Genomic DNA, 23878 nt, shown 5'->3' on the forward strand with positions numbered 1-23878 from the left:
ATTGACTGTCAACAAATTCCAGTTCAGTTCAATTTAAAATTTTTGTTGGATGCACACTTGCTATGAGAGCTCATTAAGATGAGTCATATAAAAAGGTGTTAAAATGGGCTAACTCTACTCAGCTAAGCTTTTTGTAAAATCAATAACTTTAGCCTCCAAAAAAATTAACCAGTTTATATTCATACAATGGGTAAGGATTAATCTTAACATTTGTAAACGCGTGAGCATTCGTGGTAGGACGCGTTACGTTCAATTGTATGTTTGCCTTAATTTTTGGAAAAAATAATTTGAAATGCGTTTTCAGATATGTACTAACATTTTTTCAAGCCCCCATACCCATTATAGCAAATAACCCCACAGAGCAATTTACTAAATTATCAATTCACCGGTTGGCTCTAGCCATCGCATAAAATGATATGATGGGAGGACTTTGTAACAGGATGGCCAAGAGTAACAGCTTTCTGTGACAGTTATTTTGTCGTTACTAAGCTTTCTAAAGGCAGGGGCATGTGGGGTTCGACCCACTAAAACCCCCTCGGTGGCCAGACTCGAGTGCAAAACAAGAAGGTTCCGGGATCTCCAAGAAACGCACCGGAACGTTGTAAGACTTGTAATGAGTAACAAAAAGCGAGGTTATTTTCAATCTTTTATTGCTTTATTCAATAAATAACATTTTACAGAACGGGATTCCATATGTAGATCCTGGGAAACAAAGTAAAAAATTAACACATACTTTAAATTTTTTAATAAAGTATTGTGATTTATACAATACAACCTAATAGAGAAAACTTTACAAATCAAAGGTTAATATATAAAACATATGTATGATAACAAAAAACTATATCAAAGAAACATTTACATAGTGATAATGAAAACAATTATCTCCTTACTACATTAACAGTTTATTCATATGCAGTTATAGAATATGATTTTATTTTTTTTGAATATTTTTTTATTGGGAAAGTTGTTAGTTATCCCTCCTCTTTAGTTCCTGGAACATTGTATTGCTGAAAAAAGAGAGGGTTATTTAATAACCTTGAGTAATTACTTTTAAACCGGGAAAATCCATTCCCACAGAAAAGGACCAAAAAATATAACATGGGCAGGGCTGTCTCAGAACAAAATATCCAAAATATTTTATTACATATACTGTCAAGCAAAAGTGCATATACAAACTTTGCACATAAGCATGAAATTTACAACAAAACAAGTGACTTTTAGTTGTAGTTGGCTTTTTACAATATTACTTACAGTATTCTTTATGAATAATAAAACAAGCCTGCAACTCAGCCTAAAGGTCATACACTAATAAAAACAAAGAAGGTATTTTTGTTATCTCACCAATTAAGCACCCAGGGAGTAGGGGAATGATTGTGCTGCCCAATCGTCGGTCCAGCTTTAAACGTTGAGTGTCGAAATCGCAGTTTTTGAATTACTTAGAGTAATAAATCCCATCCCGCAGTATCCAGTGCGCTGGACACCGGTCGCTGGCGCACCTCATGATTGTCGAGGCCCCCCTCGAGCGACTGACCACATAAAAGTTATCATCCCGAGAAAACCACCTCGAGTTCCCTTTGTAGGGAAACTACAAGAGGAGCTCCAGGTGGCCTGGGAGCCTCAGGGTGACGGGGATCGGGGACAGCTTGCTGCTCAGCCATTACTAAAAAAATCCAAAATTTATAGTATTTAGGTGAATATAAAAAACGTTGTGTCGAAATCGCAGTTCTTGAATTTTAAATTTGAATAAAAAGCACGAGTGTGGATAATCCAGCCAAGCACTTTAGAAACGAAATGACAGACCGCGGTTAGATTGGCGGTTCGGTTGGGTTTGAAAATAGTGTTGCCACACAAACAGTATAAAGTTTTTAAAAATTCCATCAGAACAAAAAAGAAATATTTGATTATCGTATTAAGTGAATCTAAAAGCCTCCGCAGACAAGAGACTTATTCGCACAATAGTCTAATCGGCACATAATGTGAATAAGCATGTATTAAATAAAATAAATAAATAAAAATCATTTAATTCAGACCATAATAAGTCCATACATTGTTAGTAAAATAATACTTATAACTATGTTAGTAAAGTTAAGATTACAAATTAAATTAAATATTGAAGTAAGCACACTACAGCGACTGACTATCGGTCGACCAAAAAATTGAATTGTGCTTAACTTTTAATTTTAAACCATATAAACATTAAACTATCGAGACTTCTTCATGTGCATAGCTGCAATTGGCGCATATACACTGCCGATTGTTTAGTTTACTCGTCGATTAATTCCTTTGCTGCATTTCCCCTGACGGTATTCACATAAGATGTGTACTAAAATTCTAATGCTAAATACGGCGAAAAATTCGAGTTGCTGTTGCCGCGATAAAGCATCGTCTTCACTCAAAGACGGACTGCTTGGGCACACTATAATCTTCGATAATGCAAACGAAAACTTTATTTTAAACTTTTACAACATGTTCCTTTTAACAATAATCAAAATAAACAACCAAGTCGTCATAGTAATTTTATTTAATTATTTCAATATGATTTTCTTCCTTTCTTTTGTCATTATCATTCATTGTCTCACGTCTCTCGCCAGTAACATCAACGTCCTCCCTCGACGTGAAGACCGATAAGGTCGTACAATTTTCTCAAACTCTCAGATGTCTTTCAACTGGAGTTCAGTGGTTACTTCTCTACATTAACCTCACCATATATTAGAAACTGTCGTCTAAAGAAGTGTCGAATCCTTGTGTGTTTGGTTCGTCTGTGGAATCGTGACGTAGGTCATTGGGAGGATGTTTTACCAGCAGTTCCATCAGATCATTATTATGCACCATCATTAATGCTTCCGCATGAAAGATTCTTTAAACATCCTCGTAGAACAGTAGACGGAGAACTCTTCTCGGGAAAATTCAGAACCTGCAGGAGGTAATGAAGTTGTGTGAAACGATGAAGCTACTTCTCTTCGGCGATCCTAAAGGTGGTGATGTGGTGTTATTTCAACCTTTGCATTTTTCATAATTTTTATATTTAGAAATTGTTACGTTGACATTGTCACTGTAATTTTTAATGAAATAAGATCAATATATTTGGTGTGCCGTTTATTTATTACATCGATATGTCTGTTAAAAGATTGGTATTCTTGCTTCAGAAATTTAGTGCAGTCTTAAATTGAGGTGGAGTGTTGTGAATGGGATCTTCTTGAGGATCGAAAGAGGTTGTTGCACTATTAGGTTGATTCTATAAGGAAGATATATTTAAAACAGTAGAGAAAATATGTGCACGAGATAGAATTTTAATTTTATTATTTTACGTTGTTGTTCAATCAATTTATTAGTTTAATAATAAACATTATTTAAGTAATTTACAGTGTGTAATTCCTAACCAAATTCTATCAAACTGCGTTAAATCAAATTTATTATTTTTTAAGTATTTGTTATAATTTGTGTTACATTTTTTGTTATAGTGGCAACAAAATTTCTTTTCTTCATCCCAATCTAAACGAGGCACAAACCATAAATGACAGAATAATCTGTTGACCAATAAGAGACCAGGTGAGCTGACCAATCAGGGAAGTGGTCATGAATTATCGGGCCGTGCAATATCACCCCCGTACCGTTAATGTACAGCCAAATAATTCGTGTATAAGTAAAGCACGGCCTAATATTCCGTGACCAGTGGTCGCCAATTATCAGGTCGTACATTATCGTGGCTGTACAATATCGGTACGGTCTGGATAATGCACAGCCACGATAATGCACGACCTGATAATGTACGGCCCAATAATTCATGTACAAACAAAGGTTTGTTTGTACATGAATTATTGGGCCGTGCATTATCGGGTCGTACAATATACGGACTCGCTTGGTTTCCATGGCAACTACGTCAAAAACAATGTTATTTTCAAAGTGCAAAAAAGAAAACTAATAAAAAGAGTAAACAAAAATAATATAGCTAATTTAGTTCCGTTTGCAAATTAAAACAAAGTTAAAGTCCGAGTATATTGGCTTATTTAGTTACATATTAGTTTTATAAAAGTTGTACTCCTTTTGCGAAGTTTTATCGATAGTTCAAATCTTATTTTCATTTATTGAACAGTTACTTGCTCTGATTTGACCTAATTTTACCTAGTACAATCGAGTTTGTTTTACACTTTAATAAACCGGTCCATTCTATTTAGAGAACGAGAATTGTATGTGTAAAAAGGGTGAACTATTGCATATTTTTTGATACAACGAAATGGCTACGAATTTCAACGTTCTAGCACAAAAACTAACTATCAGTTGACAATGGATGATGATTATATACAATTCTCTCCAAAAGTAAGTAGTAAGTTAAGTACATTTCAAAATTTTGAAATGAAATATAATTCTAATAATTAATTTATAAGAAAAATATATGGAATTAATATATTCTGCCACAACTTGTGTCATAAAATGATGTTATAATATGTGTCTATGTTATATTTCCCAAATAATACGAGTATATTTTTTAATAACCCTTTATTTAAAATAATCACATAATATTATGTTGTACTTGAAGTTTAGTTAAATATGTACACACTACTTACGAAAATTACAGAATGAAAGTTATTGAAAGACAGTTAACAAGCAGTGGAAGCCAAAAGAAAGCCTACAAGCAACTGAATTTAGAGAAAACATGGATGCCAACGCTGAAAGGGCAGAAAAAATCTACAAAACAAACAAGGACAGACATATTAAACACGGCTACAGATTTCTATAAGACATTATATGGAAGGAAAGATATTGCACACGAACCAAATATCAGTAAACAAACACAAGAAGAAGACACACAATCGCTAGTACCTCACTTCACGTTCAATGAAATAATAAAAAACATCAAGAAATTAAAAAACGAAAAAAGTCCAGGACCGGATAATATCCCTAATGAAGCAATAAAACTTGGCGGGCACCTACTCGCTGACCCTCTCACCACTCTATTCAACAAAATACTTGAAACACAAGAAATACCTGAAACTTGGGCAAGGTCACAAATAATTCTTTTGCATAAAAAGGGAGACCCCACTGATATAAATAACTATCGGCCCATCAGTCTACTTCCAGCAGTATACAAACTGTTCTCAACGTGTTTAGAAAAACGAATACAGCCCACAATAGAGAAGTGTCAACCAGCAGAACAGGCGGGCTTCAGGCAAGGATATTCTACTATGGATCATATCCATGCCCTGGAACAAGTCATTGAAAAATACCTCGAGTTCAACGAAGTACTGTATATCGCATATGTTGACTACACGAAAGCCTTCGATTCTATTTCACACGAGAGCATCTGGGAAGCACTAAGTAAGCAGAACGTACCTAATATATACATCAATATAATCAAAGACATATACAGAAAAAGCACAAGCCGAGTAAAACTGGACCGATTAGGCTCGGAATTTAAGATCTACAAAGGAGTAAAACAAGGAGACCCACTATCTCCGAGGATCTTTATAGCTGTCCTACAGAATATAATGAGTGACTTAAAATGGAATCGAAAAGGAATTAACATAGATGGGAAATACCTAAGCAACTTAAGATTTGCAGATGACGTAGTTCTTTTTGCAAACACATCTAACACATTAGAAGAAATACTGACAGAGCTAAGCAACGCTAGCAAAAACGTCGGCCTACATCTTAATACATCTAAGACAAAAATAACTACCAACGGCCCGAAAAACCCTATTACAGTAAACCAAATGCCTATTGAATACGTTGAAAATTATGTATATCTCGGAAAACAAATATCTATAAAGAATACGAGACACAAAGACGAAATTGATAGACGAATAAAAATAGCGTGGAAAAAGTTCTGGTCATTAAAAGAAATACTGAAGTCGAAATTATCTCTCAAAATAAAGAAAAAAGTCTTAGACTCGACCATACTTCCGAGTTTGTTGTACGGCGCCCAAACATGGATCCTTGACCGTAATACTATTATGAAAATACGTTCCTGTCAACGAGCTATGGAAAGAAGCATTCTGAATATCAAAATAAGACAAAAACTCAATAGTCGTACCATCAGACAAAGAACGAAGTTAATAGATGCAGTACAGCAGGCGCAGCGCCTAAAATGGAAATGGGCGGGACACGTGATGCGCTCCGATGATGCCAGGTGGACGAAGCAAGTGACGCTATGGTCTGGTCCAGGAAGAGGCAAGAGAAAAAGAGGAAGACCCAAAGCCCGATGGACAGACGACATAGTGAAAATAGCGGGAAAAGCTTGGATGAGAACAGCTGCAGACAGAGACAAGTGGAGAAACATGGAGGAGGCCTATACCCAGCAGGGGACATGACAACCTCTTATTCATACAAAAAAAAAAAAAAAAAAATGTTATCACTGTAGTTTGGCATGTTAAATAAAGGCTTATTATTATTATTATTATTATGCACAGGTTACAGAGAAACAGAAACAGAACAAACATAAATACATTTACTTATATGTATATTTTCAGGTGACAACCTACAGTCATGTAAATAAGAGAAACTTAATTAAGAAAAGTCCAAAGAAATTAACATTCACGGGTAACTTTACACAAAATCACCGACATTTTTACATAACAGAAGCCGAAAAACGGAACAGCTTACGTCTTGATATTTTGAATGCTGTGATGAAGAGAACCGAATCTAAAATGCATCAAAAAGATATAGATGAGTTTAATGATAATCCTTTATATGAAGATCCGAGAGATATGATCGGTTAGTAAGATTTCGGGACTTTTTTAAATCACCATACTTACATCCATGACCTAAGGTTAGGCAGAGATTACAGATTCACAACATGCATAGACTTGGTCACTAATTATAATCATACCCTCTTTTAATTAGTAACTATTTTACTATTAACTAACAATAGCCTGTGACTTTGTCCGAACGGAGTTAAAAATAACAAAATTAGTAGTCTATGTGTTCTTCCAGACTATGTACCACATATATTTCAAATTTCGTCAAGATCTGTTCAGCTGCCCTGGAAATACCTTCAAACAAACATCCATCCATATAAACATTTGGATCTATAATATTAATAACATAATTATTAGGGATATTGAAAGCGATTTATTAAAATTTTTTTTAATATCATTTAAAAATGTGTTCTAATATATTATTTAAAACAATAGTCAAATGTCAAAATGACCACTGTTTCTTTATCTTTTTTACTATATGGCATTTATTTTGGCACTCTACTCACTCACTCTTCTACCGGACATGCCAACTTATATACTGGTTTATTTGCTTTCTCTAATAAAAATACACTTTATTGTGCACTATCATGGAGTTACAAAAAAGAAAGTACATCAGGATTTTCACAAAACGTGGTCTTATTGCTAAGCAGCGATCTCTGTCAGACAACCTTTGGGTAGAAATTAAGCTAAGTAAACCAAATTGTTAGGGTGCACATGAACAGTGACAAGAAATAAAAATAAAAACAATAGAAATATTTATATTAATAATATTTTTCTGATAGAGAGACCAGTGAAACCTCCACGGAAACGCAACATACATGGAGGGGTGGCTGATACTAATAAAGAAGGAAAACAATTACTAAAGAAGAAGAAACTGAGTAAGAAATATGAACGGCTAATTACCGCTCTTATGGACAGATGTGAAGAAAATATTGTTTCAGTAAGTTTTATACCTTACTAGCTGTCGCCCGCGACTCCGTCCGCACGCAGTTAAAAAAAACTAAATGGGGGGGGGAAATAGATGTTGGCCGATTCTCAGACCTACTGAATATGCTCACAAAATTTCATGAGAATCGGTCAAGCCGTTTCGGAGGAGTACGGGAACGAAAACTGTGACACGAGAATTTTATATATTAGATTTAGTCTTAGATGGATCGAAGTTTGAAGGTATCTCCGGAACGGCTCAACAGGTATTGATGAAATTTAGAACATTGTCTGGAAGAACACATATGCTACTTATTAGGTCTTTTTAATTCTGCTCGGACGGAGTCTCTGGCTACAGCTAGTATGATATAGTTTTTATCACATCGGAAGAATGTACATTATTCTTTTATGTCTATTATCTATCCATATAGGTGATAATATGTAAAATTCTTTCTTATTTTTTTTTAAACTTAACTTTCTCCTGGTAAAAGACAAGCCAGTTTTATGGTTAAGATTGGAGGGTACTCTTAAAAAAGTGTTTATAACATTGATTTGTAATGTAATAAGTAATTTCCGTTATTTTATTTGAAACTAGCTGTTGCCTGCGACTCCGTCCGCGCGGATAAAAAAAAACATAATAAGTTGCCTATGTGTTCTTCCAGACTATGTTCCACAAATGTACTAAATTTCATCAAGATCTGTTGAGCCGTTCTGAAGATACCTTCATACAAACATCCATCCTTCCACAATAGCATTTATAATATGAGTAAGATTTGCTTAATTCAATATTTATAACTAGCTCTTGCCTGCGATTCCGTCCGTCGGAGAATTAGAAAAAAACTTAATTCGTTGCTTATGTGTTCTTCCAGACTATGTTCTACATCTGTGCCAAGATCTGTTTAGTGGTTTTGCATACATCTTCTAACAAACATCCATCCATCCAAACATTTGTATACATCATAGGTTGGATGAAATACATATTATCCAGTATATTATTAACTAGCTTTTACCCGCGACTTCGTCCGCGCGGAATAAAAAAAATGCACACAAGATAAAAAAATTCCTATGTCCGTCTCCTAGTTCTAAGCTACCTCCCCATTAATTTTCAGCTAAATCAGTTCGACCGATCTTGAGTTATAAATAGTGTAACTAACACGACTTTCTTTTATATATATAGATATATAATTTTCAGATATCAGAAAAAGATGCACATATAGCAAAACTAAAAGATAAATTGAAAACGATTTTAGAATACAATAAACTATTCGCCAGTGAAAATGAACGACTGAAATGTGAACATGCAACATTATTGAAATATGCAGAAGAATGTAAAATTGTGATAAAAGAAGAAAGGGAGAAGAATGCAGACTTAGAAGACAAGTGTAAGAGTTTGCAGGAGAGAGTGAGACAGTTTGATTTACCCGATAAAGGTCAGTAATCTTTTTATCAAATTAAAGTTAATTTAAAGGACTTATTTTAAGTATAAATATAATTGCCACTTTAAATTTCTTGCGAAATTGTTGTTTATTAATAGTTTTTAAATCTTTTACCTGGTTAATTTAGTAAAATAATCTAGCTTTTTTCTTGACTGAATTAAAAAAAAAACTTTACATAACGTTCCACCATAATTTTTTTTTTTTTTGCATTTTGGAATTTTCCATATTTTTTTGGTTTGCTTTCTAATTATAAACACTGTGTAACATATATTGTAATCCCTATTTAAATTAAAAAAAAAACACACATAAACCTTTCTACAAGCGTTGCTCTTTTAAAAGTGGTAGAGGCCATCAACATCTGTTGCACGAATTGGCCTCGCCTGATAAAATACCACAACCACAAAGAAGACAGGCCTCAAGTGAAATTAGTTCATCCTTTCTTCTGATGAGTGTGGTGCCGGAGGACTAATTTTAGTCCTGTTTCCGTTCTCACCCTTTTCTTATAAGGAAAGGATGGAAAGTTGAATTGACGGAGGACAGAATGCATATGAAGGGAAAATATCCTTTCCCTGTGTGTCCTCTCCTCCGTAGGTAGGCATTTGCAATTGCGGATGTCTATGGGCAGCGGCTGTTTCGTTTTATCGGCGATTTCTGGTGGCTGCACGCTCGTTCCCACCTAATAATATAAAAAAGCTATTGGTAGACCAGTTAACAGTTAATCTGTTCTACCAGATCACTCTGAACCAACAACAGCAATACCACTTGTTGAAGTCTGCATGAGTTGCAGCAGTCGTCAGATTGTATTGAACCAAGCAAGAGAACTCAACTCTAGACTGCAGAAAGATATGCAAGCGCTCAAAGATGTATTATACAGGTTTGTGTCACGTTCTCACTGACGAAACATTCACATAACTTAATGTTATAAAAAAATATGAATTGAAACATTTTTTATTTCTAGATCATGTTTAAGTTTAAGTTATAACAGATTGTATGTATACTTACCAGTATATATATAATGGCTAACTGTCGCCCGCGGCTCCGTTCGCGTGGAATTAAAAATAAATCTTGATAAATATTTGTTCTTCCAGACTGTGTTCTACATCTGTGCCAAATTTCATCAAGATATGTTCAGACGTTCCGGAGATAACTTCAAACAAACATCCATACATTCAAATATTCGTATTTATAATATTAGAAAGATGAAAAACATAATCTTCTTGTTAAAAATGTTGTGGTCTTAGCTTTATTTATTTATAGGAAAAAAAAATAGGAAGTTTGGCACACTTTTTTATTATTATTGAACTTCTAATCTTAAAGACGGTTTTTTTGTCTATATCCTAAAAAAAGATACTAAATCAGCAATTAATTTATTAATTTTCAGACTCAACGTACAATTAGCTCGTTACCAAGAGAAGATACGAAGCAATGTAGCAACATTGAAAACAGACAAAAGTACAGACAAATATGACTGTATAGACTCTATTATCAGCACTTTAGGACAGAGACGAGGTAATAATAAAAGTGCGTTTCCACTGATAAGAAGAAATAATTAAAATATTCTGAGAATATTTTTATTAAGAATTTTTTCGCAGTGGAAATCAATTTAATTACAAAAGTGGAAAAAAGTCGTTAAATCTAGTGTCCAAATAATCTTTATACTTGAATAGCTGACTAACTAAAAAAAGTTCTAAATCTGTGCCAAATTTAATCTAGATCCGTTGAACCGTTCTGGAGATACCTTCAATTAAATATCCATCTAAACATTCGCATTTATAATATTAGTAAGATTATTTCAGTTTTTCACTATATTAGATTCAATAGTTGTTACCTGAAATACCTAAAATCCCCCCCACCCCTTTTTTCTTTACATAAAGTCCTTTTCAAACATCTAAAAAATATTTTTTTATTTTTAATAGTTACATTTTTTTGTTTAGAAACTACAAATACCGAAGAAGCAACGAAAAAGGACTATAATGAAGAGCCTCACACAAGAGTTGTTGATCTATCAGGATTACTTAGCGCACAGGCTTTAGGTATAACACTAGTTCTACTGCACATTCAGAGTCGTTAATTTATCAATAAGGTCACCCTTAGTTTAGATTTTGTATGACGTAATTAAAATTTGTAAAATGGAAAAAATCCACAAAATTTTATTCCTCTTTTTTTTAAGGAAAGGTATGGGGATTAGAATGAGGAGGGGTCGCGTAGGAAGGGTAAATATTCTATTTCTGTGCGTCCCCTCCTTTGTCGATTAAAATTAGGCAACGTATCTGCAATTGCGGATGTCTATGGGCAGCTGTCGCTTCGCTATTTAGGCGAATTCAAGTGGCCTTTTTAAGATATAAAAATAGACTTTCTTAAGAAATTCATCATCATCATCTCCTTGACCTTGTCCCACTTAGGTAGGGTCGGTGCACCAGGTTTCCGTCCTCTTAATGAATCTGTCTGTCATCATCTCTGTCACCCCCTTCTTGATCATTTCTTAAGAAATCCATAACAGTAATTAAAAAAAATACGCTATTTGAAAGTTTTTAAAACTATTAATAACAATAACTTTCGTAATAATACAATGTTGTATTATAAACTAGCTTTTACCCGCGACTCCGTCCGCGCGGAATAAAAAATAGAAAACGTGGTAAAAATTATCCTATGTCCGTTTCCTGGTTCTAAGCTACCTGCCCACCAATTTTCAGTCAAATCGATTCAGCCGTTCTTGAGTTATAAATAGTGTAACTAACACGACTTTCTTTTATATATATATATATATATATAGATAGATAGATTTCCCCGTCTTGAAATATTTTTTACTGGTTTCTTTCCAGCGCCATTATTTGATGCATATCAAGAGAATTTACAAGAAAAAGATAATCTTATAAATGACTATGAGAAACAATTTGAAAATATTAACAAGAAATCTAAACAAATTGTAATTGAAAACAAAGCATTAAGTGAGAAAGTGACTTTGTTAGAGAACGAACTGTCACAAGTGAGACAGAGTTATAAGAAACTGGTAGTAGAGAGGGAGACGGCAGATATAGAAAAGGCCACTTTACAAGAAAGAGCGGAACGAGCTGAATCCAAATTGAAAGAGGTTTATGAATTGTATGAAGATAAAAGTAAGTTTATTTTGAGCTCTTATTTTAAAAAAAAGATATTTTCATTATTATATTTAAATAAATAACAGTTTCTTTATACATATATTTAATCTATGATATGTTTATAAATAACGATATGGCAACACTAAAAAAATCAACATGACGTCACTTCACGTCATATTTGACGAAGTTATTTGGTAAAGCTATTCGTCAAACATTTCAAATATTGTAGAAATAATTAAACAATATCGTACTTTTATCAAATAGTTTGACAAACATGTAAAATTTGACAGAAAGTTGGGTAGTTTTCAAGATGCAGTATTGCCATCTATAAAATTATTTCCTACCGTTGTCAATCGTTTTAGGATTGTTGTTATCTTACTAATATTATAAATGCGAATGTTTAGAATTTAGATGAATGGATGGATGTTTGTTTAAAGGTATCTTCAGAACACCTAAATTGATCTTGATGAAATTTGTCACAGATGTAGAACATAGTCTACTAATTATTTTTTTTTATTTTAATTACCTGTGGATGGAGTCACGGGCGACAGCTAGTAATATAGTATAATGTTAATTTAGTATTTTGTATTACATCAATACTATTTGTCGCCCGCGAAACCGTCCGCGCGAAATTAAAAAAAAAAAAACTTAAAGAGTAGCTTATGTTCTTCCAGACTACGTTGTATATGTATGCCAAATTTCAGCACGATCTGTTTAGCCGTTTTGAAGATACTTTCAAAAATCCATCCATATATCCATCCATCCATACATCCAAACATTCGTATTTATAATATTAGTAAGATAAATTTGTATGTCAGTGGGTGCAATGATACGCGACTACGAGACAGTACATCGCGAGTACTTCGCAGTGAAGAGCGCACTGGAGCTCTCTGCTGGTAAGATATCACAGCTGGACGCGATGCGCGCGCGCACAGTGCCCGCTGACTTACATGAACGGAGGCTGGATCATTGCAAACGGTATGTTGACATTTGTGTTTCTACAATATAATTACATATATATCTTATATATAAAACTAGCTTTTACCCGCGACTCCGTCCGCGCGGAATAAATGTACACAATATAAAAAAGTTCTTATGTCCGTCTCCTAGTTCTAAGCTACCTCCCCATCAATTTTCAGCTAAATCAGTTCGACCGATCTTGAGTTATAAATAGTGTAACTAACACGACTTTCTTTTATATATATAGATTTCTATGTCACAATGTTAGTTACTGTACTCCTCCGAAACAGCTTTACCGATTTTTACCAAATTTTATATGCGTATTCAGTTGGTCTGAGAATCGGCTACTATCTATTTTTCATACCCCTATTAAGTTTTTTTTTACTGCGCGCGGACGGAGTCACGGGCGACACTAGTATTATACCTATATTATATGTCCAAATATGTAAAATAAGAATAAAATCGATTCGCTCACTAGATGGCGCTGTATTGTTTTACACGCGGCGATCAATTATTTTTTATGTTTATTTACGCAACTGCTCGGTAGATGTCGCTGACCTATTTTGTTAACGCAGTATCGTTTCGAATTATCTTCTAGACATTATGTTAAGCAAAGATTAAATAAATTGAGTTTAAGTTGTTCAACAGTGTTTTATTTACAAAGTGCAGTGCTAACATCTGGTGCCGAAACCCGGGAACATTGGAACATTGGAGTTGAAGATTGGACTTGTAAAATCGTGAGTAAAGTGAAGTGACTGTTAAAGTGTTTAGGACTTAGAAAAATTTTAAAGTTAAATTGGACTTAGAAAAATTATTAGTGTTTCAAGTGAAAAGGTGTTAAAGACTTAGACTTAGAATATTGGAATAGTGATTTGGACTTGTAAAAATTTCTGTGTTGTGTGATACTGGGACTTAGAAAATTTCGGTGTTAAAGGACTTGTAAAAATTTCTGTGTTGTGTGATACTGGGACTTAGAAAATTTCGGTGTTAAAGGACTTGTAAAATTTTGTGTTGTATTACACTGACACTTACAAAAATTTTGATCTTAAAGGACTTGGAAAATTTTTAAGTTGGGCTATACTGGGACTTGCAAATTTTCAAAAATAATTCAAAATGGACCCACTTCTTGTGAAGCAAGAAGACCAATGGCAGCGTCTGCAGAAGGCGTTTCAGAATTACAAAAAGTCTCCCAAGGAGCGGATTACACTAGCTTATATAGAAGCAAGACTCGAACAATTAGAAAATTTATACACAACATTCATTAATCAACACACAGAAATAATATCTCAAGTCTCAGCTGACGATAGGAAGAAATTATATTATTTTAAAAACGACACTATTGATGCATTTGAAGAAGTCTACTTAGAATATAAAGTTAAAATGAAAGAAGATTTACGTGCAATTTCTCCATCGACATCAAGGCAATGTGGTGCTATCGCAGAGACATCTGCATCAACTTGTGAAGTGAGATTACCTCAAATCAATTTGCCTTCATTCTCAGGAGCATACGATGAATGGCAAACCTTTTATGACATGTTTGTCTCGCTTATTCACGAGAATACAAGTTTAAGTGGTGTTCAAAAATTGCACTACTTAAAGAGTAGCTTGTCGGGAGAACCTGCAAATCTGCTCAAAAACTTGACGACGATAGAAACAAATTATGCTGAAGCGTGGAAACTGTTGATCCAGCGATACAATAACTTACGATATAATACCAATGAAATAATGAAGAAGTTATTTTATCAGCGAAATATCCCTTCAGATTCAGCAGTAGGCTTAAAGCAACTGTTAGATACTACCACTGCATGTTTGAAATCATTGAAGAATTTAAAAATTAATGTGGACCATTGGGATGTCATCGTCAATTATTTAGTTGTGTCTAAGTTAGATCCTGAGTCCCGGAAGCAGTGGGAGATACACGTTAGTCAATCTGAATCAAATTCACTACCCACCTGGTTAGATCTAACTAAGTTTTTGGAGACACGCTTCAGAACGTTGGAAATGGTAAATCTACCTAAAGCAATAGTAAAGCACAAGTCATTCCATTCCACTATTGAGAAACGTGGAGCTACTTCGCAAAATATAGCCTGCACTATGTGTTCTGGACCACATATTCTATTTCAATGTAAAAAATTTGGCGAGCAAAGCCCAGAAGAGAGATCCGAGTTTGTACGATTAAAGAGATTGTGCTTCAATTGTTTGGCACATAATCATTCGGTTAGGTTTTGCCGTCAATCAACATGCTGTCGACGCTGTGGTAAACGCCACCACAGTCTGTTACATCTGGATAGAAAACAAGAATATCAGAATCAGGCTCCTGCCGAGTCGAAGGAGCTTAGTGAGTTATCTAAAAATACTGAGAGAGATATTAAGATTTCAACTCATTTTGCACATGAGACGCAAAGTGAGGTATTACTAGCTACAGCTGTAGTTAAGATCAAATCAGACACCGGATATTCTCAAATAGTACGAGCACTCGTTGACCAAGGCTCCGAGGCATCATTTATTAATGAAGCTACAGTTCAAGCCTTGGGTCTAAAACGATCTTCAGTTAATGGTGTGATATCTGGAGTGGGCGACGGAGAGACGCGCACTCAGAGCATGGTGTCATTTCAAGTAGAATCACGTCATAATTCATTTACGATATCAGTTAATGCCTATGTGTTGAGCACTCTCACATCTTTTATACCAAATAATTCAACGTTCATCACGGATTGGCCAGAAATCGAGAATTTATCACTGGCAGATCCGCGTTTTGGAGAACCGAGCAGAGTTGATATTATTCTAGGCGTTGACGTTTTGAGCGAAATTATATTAGAGGGCCTAAAACGACACCCAACCGACTGTGGTCCTATTGCACAGAATACACAGTTTGGTTGGATTTTATCAGGAAGAGTTAAGACGGCCAAGCAATCAAATCCAAGAATCATAAGTCTACATCTACAAGTGAAAGAAGATCAACAGTTAAGCAAATTCTGGGAGATAGAGAGAGGATCAGAGAGTATAGAAAAGCGTATGACGAAAGATGAGATAATTTGTGAAGAAATTTTTGAGAAGACTATAACAAGAGATGAAAACGGGAGGTATGTAGTAACGTTGCCGTATAAAGACGATGATCCACAGTGTTTTAGGGGCAAATCGAAGGAGACAGCACTACGAAGATTTATATCATTAGAAAAGAAATTATTAAGAAATCCAAGGTTATATGATGAATACAAAAAGGTAATAGCAGATTACATAAATCAGAGCCACATGGTTAAAGTTACGGACGACAAGTCTAAGAAAGTTTTTTACCTCCCACATCACGCTGTTGTGCGGGAAGATAAAGATACAACCAAAGTGAGGTGTGTCTTTGATGCGTCTTGCAAGGCCTCTAACAATGTGTCTTTAAACGATTGTTTCATTATAGGTCCTAAGCTTCAACAGGATCTAAGACACATTCTGATGAGATGGAGATTACATCCATACTGTGTGGTGGCAGACATTGAACAAATGTACAGGCAGATTCGAGTGCGAGATGAGGATACTGATAGCCAAAGAATTTTGTGGAGGTTCGACCCAAACCAGGAATTAGAATGCTATAAATTGGTAAGACTCACTTTCGGTACGTCGTGTGCACCATATTTAGCAGTAAAATGTCTACAACAATTAGCCAAGGATGAACAATTGAAGTATCCAATAGCGGCAAAAATAATACTAGAAGATTTTTATATGGATGACTTATTATCGGGAGGAGAAACAGAAGATGAAGTCATTGAGATTTATGAGCAATTGAATAAAGTAATGAAGGCTGGAGGATTCAATCTACAGAAATGGTGCACAAATAGTGAGAAATTACTTAAATACATTAAAACAGATAAGCAAAGGGCGGATTCATCGTTGGTTTTTAAAGAAAATGATATGGTCAAGGTTTTGGGTATAAGCTGGAACAAGAACACGGATAGATTCGAATATATACATAAATTGCCTGAAACCGAGTGCCCCATCACTAAAAGGAAGATATTGTCAGAAATAGCGAGGCTGTACGATCCTTTAGGATGGATCGCACCTGTAGTTGTTACTGCTAAGGTTTACATGCAGAAATTGTGGAAGTCAGGTTTGTCTTGGGATGATGAAGTCACACAAAATCTGTTAAAGGAATGGCTTGAATTTAAAAGAAGTTTGGTTAAGGTCAAAGACATAATCATACCGAGGTGGTTGCAAGTAAAGCGCGGCAATCACGTCGAGTTGCATGCATTTGCCGATGCCTCACAAACAGCTTACGCTGCAGCTGTATATGTTAAGGCTAGGGATGAAAAGGGCAATTACAATGTGAATTTGGTTACAGCTAGAACCCGTGTTGCGCCAGTTGAGAAGGAAGTGTCGATTCCCCGCTTGGAGCTTTGTGCAGCTCTTCTGGCAGCTCAATTAATTTCCGAAGTATCACAAGTTCTGAAGGTTAGTAAAGAGAACCTATATGCTTGGTCTGACTCCACGGTGGTGCTAGCGTGGCTTCGTGGTGAACCAAGCCGATGGACAACATTTGTTAGTAATCGCGTTTCTGAGATTTTAACTATGATGGACCGTGATCAGTGGAATCACGTGGGCACTAGGTTCAATCCGGCAGATTGTGCTTCGCGCGGTTTGCCAGCAGAAGACCTTAAGGAAAATATGTTATGGTGGCATGGTCCTGAATGGTTAAAAGATGAGGACAATATTGAATTCCCTGTTCAGAAAGACTTTACGACCGAGGAGGAACAGAGACCCGTTAAGGCTATGACTACTGTCATTCAATTAGATGAAGAATTTATATGGAGAAGATTTTCGAGGTTACCAAATCTATTGCGAGTATTATCGTATTGTAAAAGAGTGTCACGTTGGAAAATACCTAAAGAAGATAGAAGGCTTAGAGATAATATTACACCGAAAGAGATGGATGATATTTTGACGATTTGTGTCCGAGACGTTCAGAATTTACATTTTAAGGAAGAAATCAAACAGTTAAAGTCTACCGGATCCGTGTCTAAATCTAGCAAACTTCATACGCTTTGCCCCATTTTTGATGAAAATGGGGTGCTAAGAGTCGGTGGTCGCATCCAACAGTCTCAAGAATGTTTTGATAAGAAACATTCTATCATATTGCCTGGTGCAAGTCATCTCACACGATTGGTTATTTATGATGCACATTTAAAAACACTGCATGGAGGTCCATTGGTAATGCTTAATTATTTGAGATCCAAATATTGGATATTGAGAGCTAGGGATTACGTTAAAAAGTGTTATAGAGATTGCGTAACTTGCGTCAGATACTCAGGACAAAAGAGAAACCCATTCATGGGTCAACTCCCATCTGTTAGAGTTAAGCCGGAGAGAGCATTCAAGTCGTCTGGTGTGGATTTTACTGGGTTCATTAGGATTAGATTCTCGCCAGGGCGCGGTTCAAAGACCTATAAGGGGTACATTTGTATTTTCATCTGCATGGTTACCCGTGCTATTCATTTGGAAGCCGTTTCAAGTTTAACTGCAGATGGTTTCATTGCCGCCTTCCGTAGATTTGTGTCCAGAAGAGGACACTGTAAAAATTTATACAGTGATAACGGCACCAATTTTGTCGGTGCCGATAAGGAGTTGAAAAATATGTTTAACAGAGCCACTTCAGAATTGCCGAAAGAGATTGGTACTTTATTGGCTAGTGAAAGTACGACTTGGCATTATATACCTCCACTGGCTCCTAATTTTGGCGGACTTTGGGAGGCAGGTGTGCGTTCCACCAAGGCTCATCTAAAAAGAATTTTGGGCGATAGCACCCTCACCTTTGAAGAGCTGGCTACCGTCTTAACTCAGATAGAGGCCTGCCTAAATTCTAGGCCTCTAAGTCAATTAAGCGATAGTCCCGACGATCCTTTACCGTTGACTCCGGGACATTTTCTTGTTGGGGAGCCTTTGATTATTATTCCAGATCGAGATTACTCTAGCAATAACATCATTACCGGTCTTCAACGATGGAAACTAACTCAAAAGATGGTGAACGATTTTTGGAAACGATGGTCAGCGGAATATCTAATCACCTTGAACCAGAGATATAAATGGATCACAAAAAGAATTGAGCCAGAAATTGATGACGTTGTTATTATACACGATCAGAACCTGCCTCCGGCAAAATGGATACTGGGAAGGATTATACAAAAACATACAGGCAAGGATAATATTACTCGGGTGGTAACCATAAAAACGACCAATGGTATCGTAAAGAGACCTTGTAATAAATTATGTTTTCTTCCAAAGTCAGAAGTTGGTATTGAATAGTGATGTATATTAATATTGTATAGATGTTCATTTTAGCAATTTTGTACTTTATTATTTGTTAGTATTTCACGGTGGGCGGCCAACTTATTGTATAGAAATTATTTTTGTTTCCTTTTTTTTGTTTGTATTTCATATGTTATGTTGATTACCGAAGTACTTTAACAATTAAATAGTAGTTTTTTTGTTTTTTTTTCTAGTGGTTATTTTGTAGTTTAACTGATTGTCTTTTCTTTGGTCAGCATTTCCAATTATTATTGTATAGCTTTGTGTATATTATATGTAAAGAACAAGTTCTTGGTGGGCGGTATGTCCAAATATGTAAAATAAGAATAAAATCGATTCGCTCACTAGATGGCGCTGTATTGTTTTACACGCGGCGATCAATTATTTTTTATGTTTATTTACGCAACTGCTCGGTAGATGTCGCTGACCTATTTTGTTAACGCAGTATCGTTTCGAATTATCTTCTAGACATTATGTTAAGCAAAGATTAAATAAATTGAGTTTAAGTTGTTCAACAGTGTTTTATTTACAAAGTGCAGTGCTAACATTATATATAATTTATACACCTGTTTTTCGTGAAAACAACAATACCTAGATTATAGAAATTGCCAACATGCGTGACTTATCACAGTTAAAAGGTCTTAGATTAATTTAGAAGTCAATAGTATCACTTTATTTAGATGTGTTATCACTCACTAAGTAGCGTAGTTATAGTAGGGGAGCCCAAGCGGGGATTTCGGGATTTCCTAAAGCACGGCAGATTAATATACAGGGGGATACCTTGTACCCGGTTAAGTACCTCCACAAAACATGGGGCCCATGTATAAGGCCGAACCGTTTTTCTAATTTTTTTTTTGTCAAATCAGGCGAATCCCTCTACATAATCGTCAGATTATGAGACAGTACGTTTAGAACATAAAGATAAACCATATATATCTTAATCTGACGCGCTTGAGTATTTCAAAATGGCGAATTTTTTTGCACATTATAAAAATGACCGCGAGTTTGCGTCCCATCGAAATCGTCAGATTAGTGAATAAGAGCTTTTTTTGGTGCACTTAACACGCCCTTAGAAAATCTGACGCGCTCGATAAATTTTTTTTTTTTTACATTTTTAAAAATCTATAGCCGCTTCCCCCACTGATGTAAAGGTATATATCATATAACATTTTTTTCTTCTTATCATCTAAGCTTTGCATCCCAATAGGTCTCTACGATGCTCGAGTAAATCCCCATTTAGCCTCGTGGGCTCTCCTACTATTATTAATTTTTGGCCTTTTTAATGATGCTTTAATATATTCGCAGTTTACTAGAAGAACTAAAACACCAGTATTCAATGGAGAACGAACGTAAATCTGAGCTAGTGAAGAAGATGCAAGAAGATGTTCGTACTACAGAAGAGAAGTACAACAAGATGTGTCAGGAGCACGAAGCGGTGAAGGAAGAACTCAGAACCGCTTTGAAGAATGTCAGGTGATTTATTTATATGAATCTCACATTATTTCAAAAAACAAATTTCGTAATTTTATCATAAAACTAATCTATCTTATATAAAAGAAAATCGTGTTAGTTACACTATTTATAACTCAAGATCGGTCTAACTGATTTAGCTGAAAATTGATGGGGAGGTAGCTTAGAACTAGGAGACGGGCATGGGAACTTTTTTATCTTGAGTACATTTTTTTATTCCGCGCGGACGAAGTCGCGGGTAAAAGCTAGTACTTTATATATAAATCAAATTTATTAAATAATTTTCGAGATGTTTGATGTAAGGTAAAACTTTGAAGTCATCTAGCTTCCAGTTTAATCAACTTTAACTTAAAGTTACTTTGTTTCGGTTCTAGAGGAAGATTTATATGTTGACCTTAGTGTTAATTTTAGCTTCATAGTGAGTTGAAATGATTATAAACATCGATCCAAGTGAATGAATCTATTTTAACTTGAAACATATATAGCCAACGTAACAAATTGATTATTTTTACTTTTTTGTATTAAAAGATACCTCTTTGTTTATTTAATAACATGCACTAAACATAAATACACATTTACAGGTGTAAATGGTTATCTTTTTGCTGAAGTAAAGAGGCCTTTGCGGCCTATTTTCCTATATGGTTGAAATTTTGAGAGCCTCTCCTGTAAAGTTGTTAATTTGCACATTGGTCGTTATTCGTAGGAGCCATCGATTTAATCGTTTTTTTTAAATGTAAGCAATTCTACTATTGTAACTTCAAAAAAGCCCGCCGTTACAAGGTTACGTTGTTAGTTTTGAATGTAGTGTCAAATGTGACCTATTAATAAGTTCTTTAGTTGGGTAAAACTGTCTCATTTTCTAGAAAGAAATCTGTGGTATTCCGTTCTAGTTTTTCCATTCAGTATATAAATTTTAATCAGACTTTACCGTCGTGCGGCGGTGATATTCCGTGACCGCGCGCGCACCGCCGCAGCGAGCGCGATGCGCGTGCGCCGCGCACGAAGTAAGCGCAGCAAGCGCTCACAACACAACGAGCCGCTGCAGCAAGCGCTGCACGCTCTCGATACTATAAAAACTGAGATAAAGGTATTTATATCTTGTCTTTGGATGTTGTATTTAGTTACACTGAATTGATAACCTACAAAAATAATTTTGAAGTTTCTAGCTCCAATAATACCTTCATATTACTTTCATTCTTTTTAGTCGTTAGAAAGTAGCCTATGTAAAGACATAGGTGGGACATAGGTGGGTTGGGGACATAGGACCTATGTTGGAACATAGGACATAGGACCCTGACAAAGGTGTCAGGGTTTAGACTATGTATTAAATTTTTTTTAAATCGGTTTAGTAGTTTTGACGTGAAAGCGAAACATAGTTAAATTCGAATCTATCTATACATATAAAAGAAAGTCGTGTTAGTTACACTATTTATAACTCAAGAACGGCTGAATCGATTTGACTGAAAATTGGTGAGCAGGTAGCTTAGAACAAGGAAACGGACATAGGATAATTTTTACCCCGTTTTCTATTTTTTATTCCGCGCGGACGGAGTCGCGTGTAAAAGCTAATTTATAATATTAGTAAGGATTTGTTGTTACTTTTGTTAGTTATATTATCTCCCTGTCTTTATTTGTCTATGTGAGGATGTACAAAATCGTCGTCATCATTTCAAATTTCAATCACCACTCCCTTAATAATGACATCTTTCGTTAAGTTTAGTTAGATGTTTAGAGCTGAATTTAGTATCTAACCTAAAATATACAATTTTTTTATTTTCATACCAAAATGAAATGAAAATTTTTCTAAAAGCAACAAAATCAAGTGGATAATACAAAAAAAGAGAAAGTTTTTCAATCAAAGTTAAATGCAAAATTTGATACATTATCGGATTTTTCCGACGTAGGCAGTTAAATCTCGCGCCTACACATCATTAGAAGAACTAGAACGTCGCATAGTACAGCAGGAGCGGCGTGCTGCCGCTGCGCAGGTTGAGCACCGCCGTGAGCTGGAGCGAGCGGCCCTCGCGCTGCAGCACAAGGAGGGCATCATACGCAGCCTTATTGATAAGGTGGCTGATGTCGAAGAAGTTAGGTAAGTGATCAGTCGCCAAGTCAAGTTAAAAACGTCCAGAAAATCGCTAGTGAAAAAGTGGTCTAAAAGTTTTTTTGACTTAAAAAAAGCTATTTTACTACAGATTAAGTCAAACCAATGCCCATCGTTTGCAAGGAATCGTCTCGAATTCATCTTCCGATAGTTCTTCCACTAAAGAAAAGGATAAGAAAGATATGAAACCAACTGTAAAATTAGTTCCCAGTTCCGGAGGATATTATCAAGATAAAGAAAAAAGGAAAGGTAACAAATGATGTTAGAATTACTATGGAAATGTTTGTACGCTATAATCTTAGAAACTATGAAAGGAATTTCGTAAATGCATATTGCATTTGATAGACCAATTATTCTAGAAAGTTATAAGATATAGAACAATACGAAAAGTTTATTAAAATGCGTATAGTGACGTAAAAAGTATTATAAAATGTTTTTTTTTTAATTTCAATGTCGTAAGTTCAAATATGGTAATTTCTTGTTGAGAATTCTTGAGATTTCTTGTTTTTTTGTTAGGGATTTCTGACATCAGTTTGTTCTAGATATAAATTGGATATTATAGATTTGATATAGAATTTGTCTCAAGAATATAATTTCAAGAGGATGAAAAGAAAAAGAAATAGACAAAAGTTTTTATAGAGCAACACATAATCTATAAATAATATTAAAAATTGCAGTGTCTTTATGAAATATAGAAATAAAAATTGTCCATCTGTAAGCTGCGTTTGTTACCGGTAATCTCGGGAACGGATGGATCGATTTTGACGGGACTTTGACGGGAAAGTAGCTGATGCACGCGGGAAAGTTTCAGGATACTTTTTTTTTTCTGCGTTGACGAAGTCGATTGTGAACTTTAATTAAAAATAAAGTTTGAGTACTTATGCTTATGTCCTCTGACAATTA

At 35.2% G+C, this 23878-nt stretch overlaps 1 protein-coding gene across 1 annotated transcript; it reads left to right on the top strand.

Moving 5' to 3' along the window:
* Positions 1-4147: 4147 nt before the first annotated feature.
* LOC106711914 (protein Cep89 homolog) lies at positions 4148-23255 on the top strand. Its single transcript, XM_045684458.1, has 13 exons — positions 4148-4317; positions 6468-6711; positions 7478-7635; positions 8812-9049; positions 9788-9929; positions 10437-10564; positions 10990-11088; positions 11878-12171; positions 12972-13131; positions 20707-20874; positions 21793-21958; positions 22776-22963; positions 23067-23255. The coding sequence occupies exons 1-13, from the start codon at positions 4285-4287 to the stop codon at positions 23233-23235; spliced, it is 2187 nt and encodes a 728-aa protein (XP_045540414.1). The 5' UTR covers positions 4148-4284; the 3' UTR covers positions 23236-23255.
* Positions 23256-23878: the final 623 nt, after the last annotated feature.

This window comes from Papilio machaon, chromosome 26, assembly GCF_912999745.1.
Source record: "Papilio machaon chromosome 26, ilPapMach1.1, whole genome shotgun sequence".
NCBI lineage: Eukaryota > Metazoa > Arthropoda > Insecta > Lepidoptera > Papilionidae > Papilio > Papilio machaon.

Coding starts and splice junctions, on each gene's coding strand:
- LOC106711914 (XM_045684458.1), top strand. CDS start 4,285: ATGGATGATGATTATATACAATTCTCTCCAAAA. Junction 11,089..11,877: donor ACTTAGCGCACAGGCTTTAG/GTATAACACTAG, acceptor GTTTCTTTCCAG/CGCCATTATTTGATGCATAT. Junction 13,132..20,706: donor AGGCTGGATCATTGCAAACG/GTATGTTGACAT, acceptor ATATATTCGCAG/TTTACTAGAAGAACTAAAAC.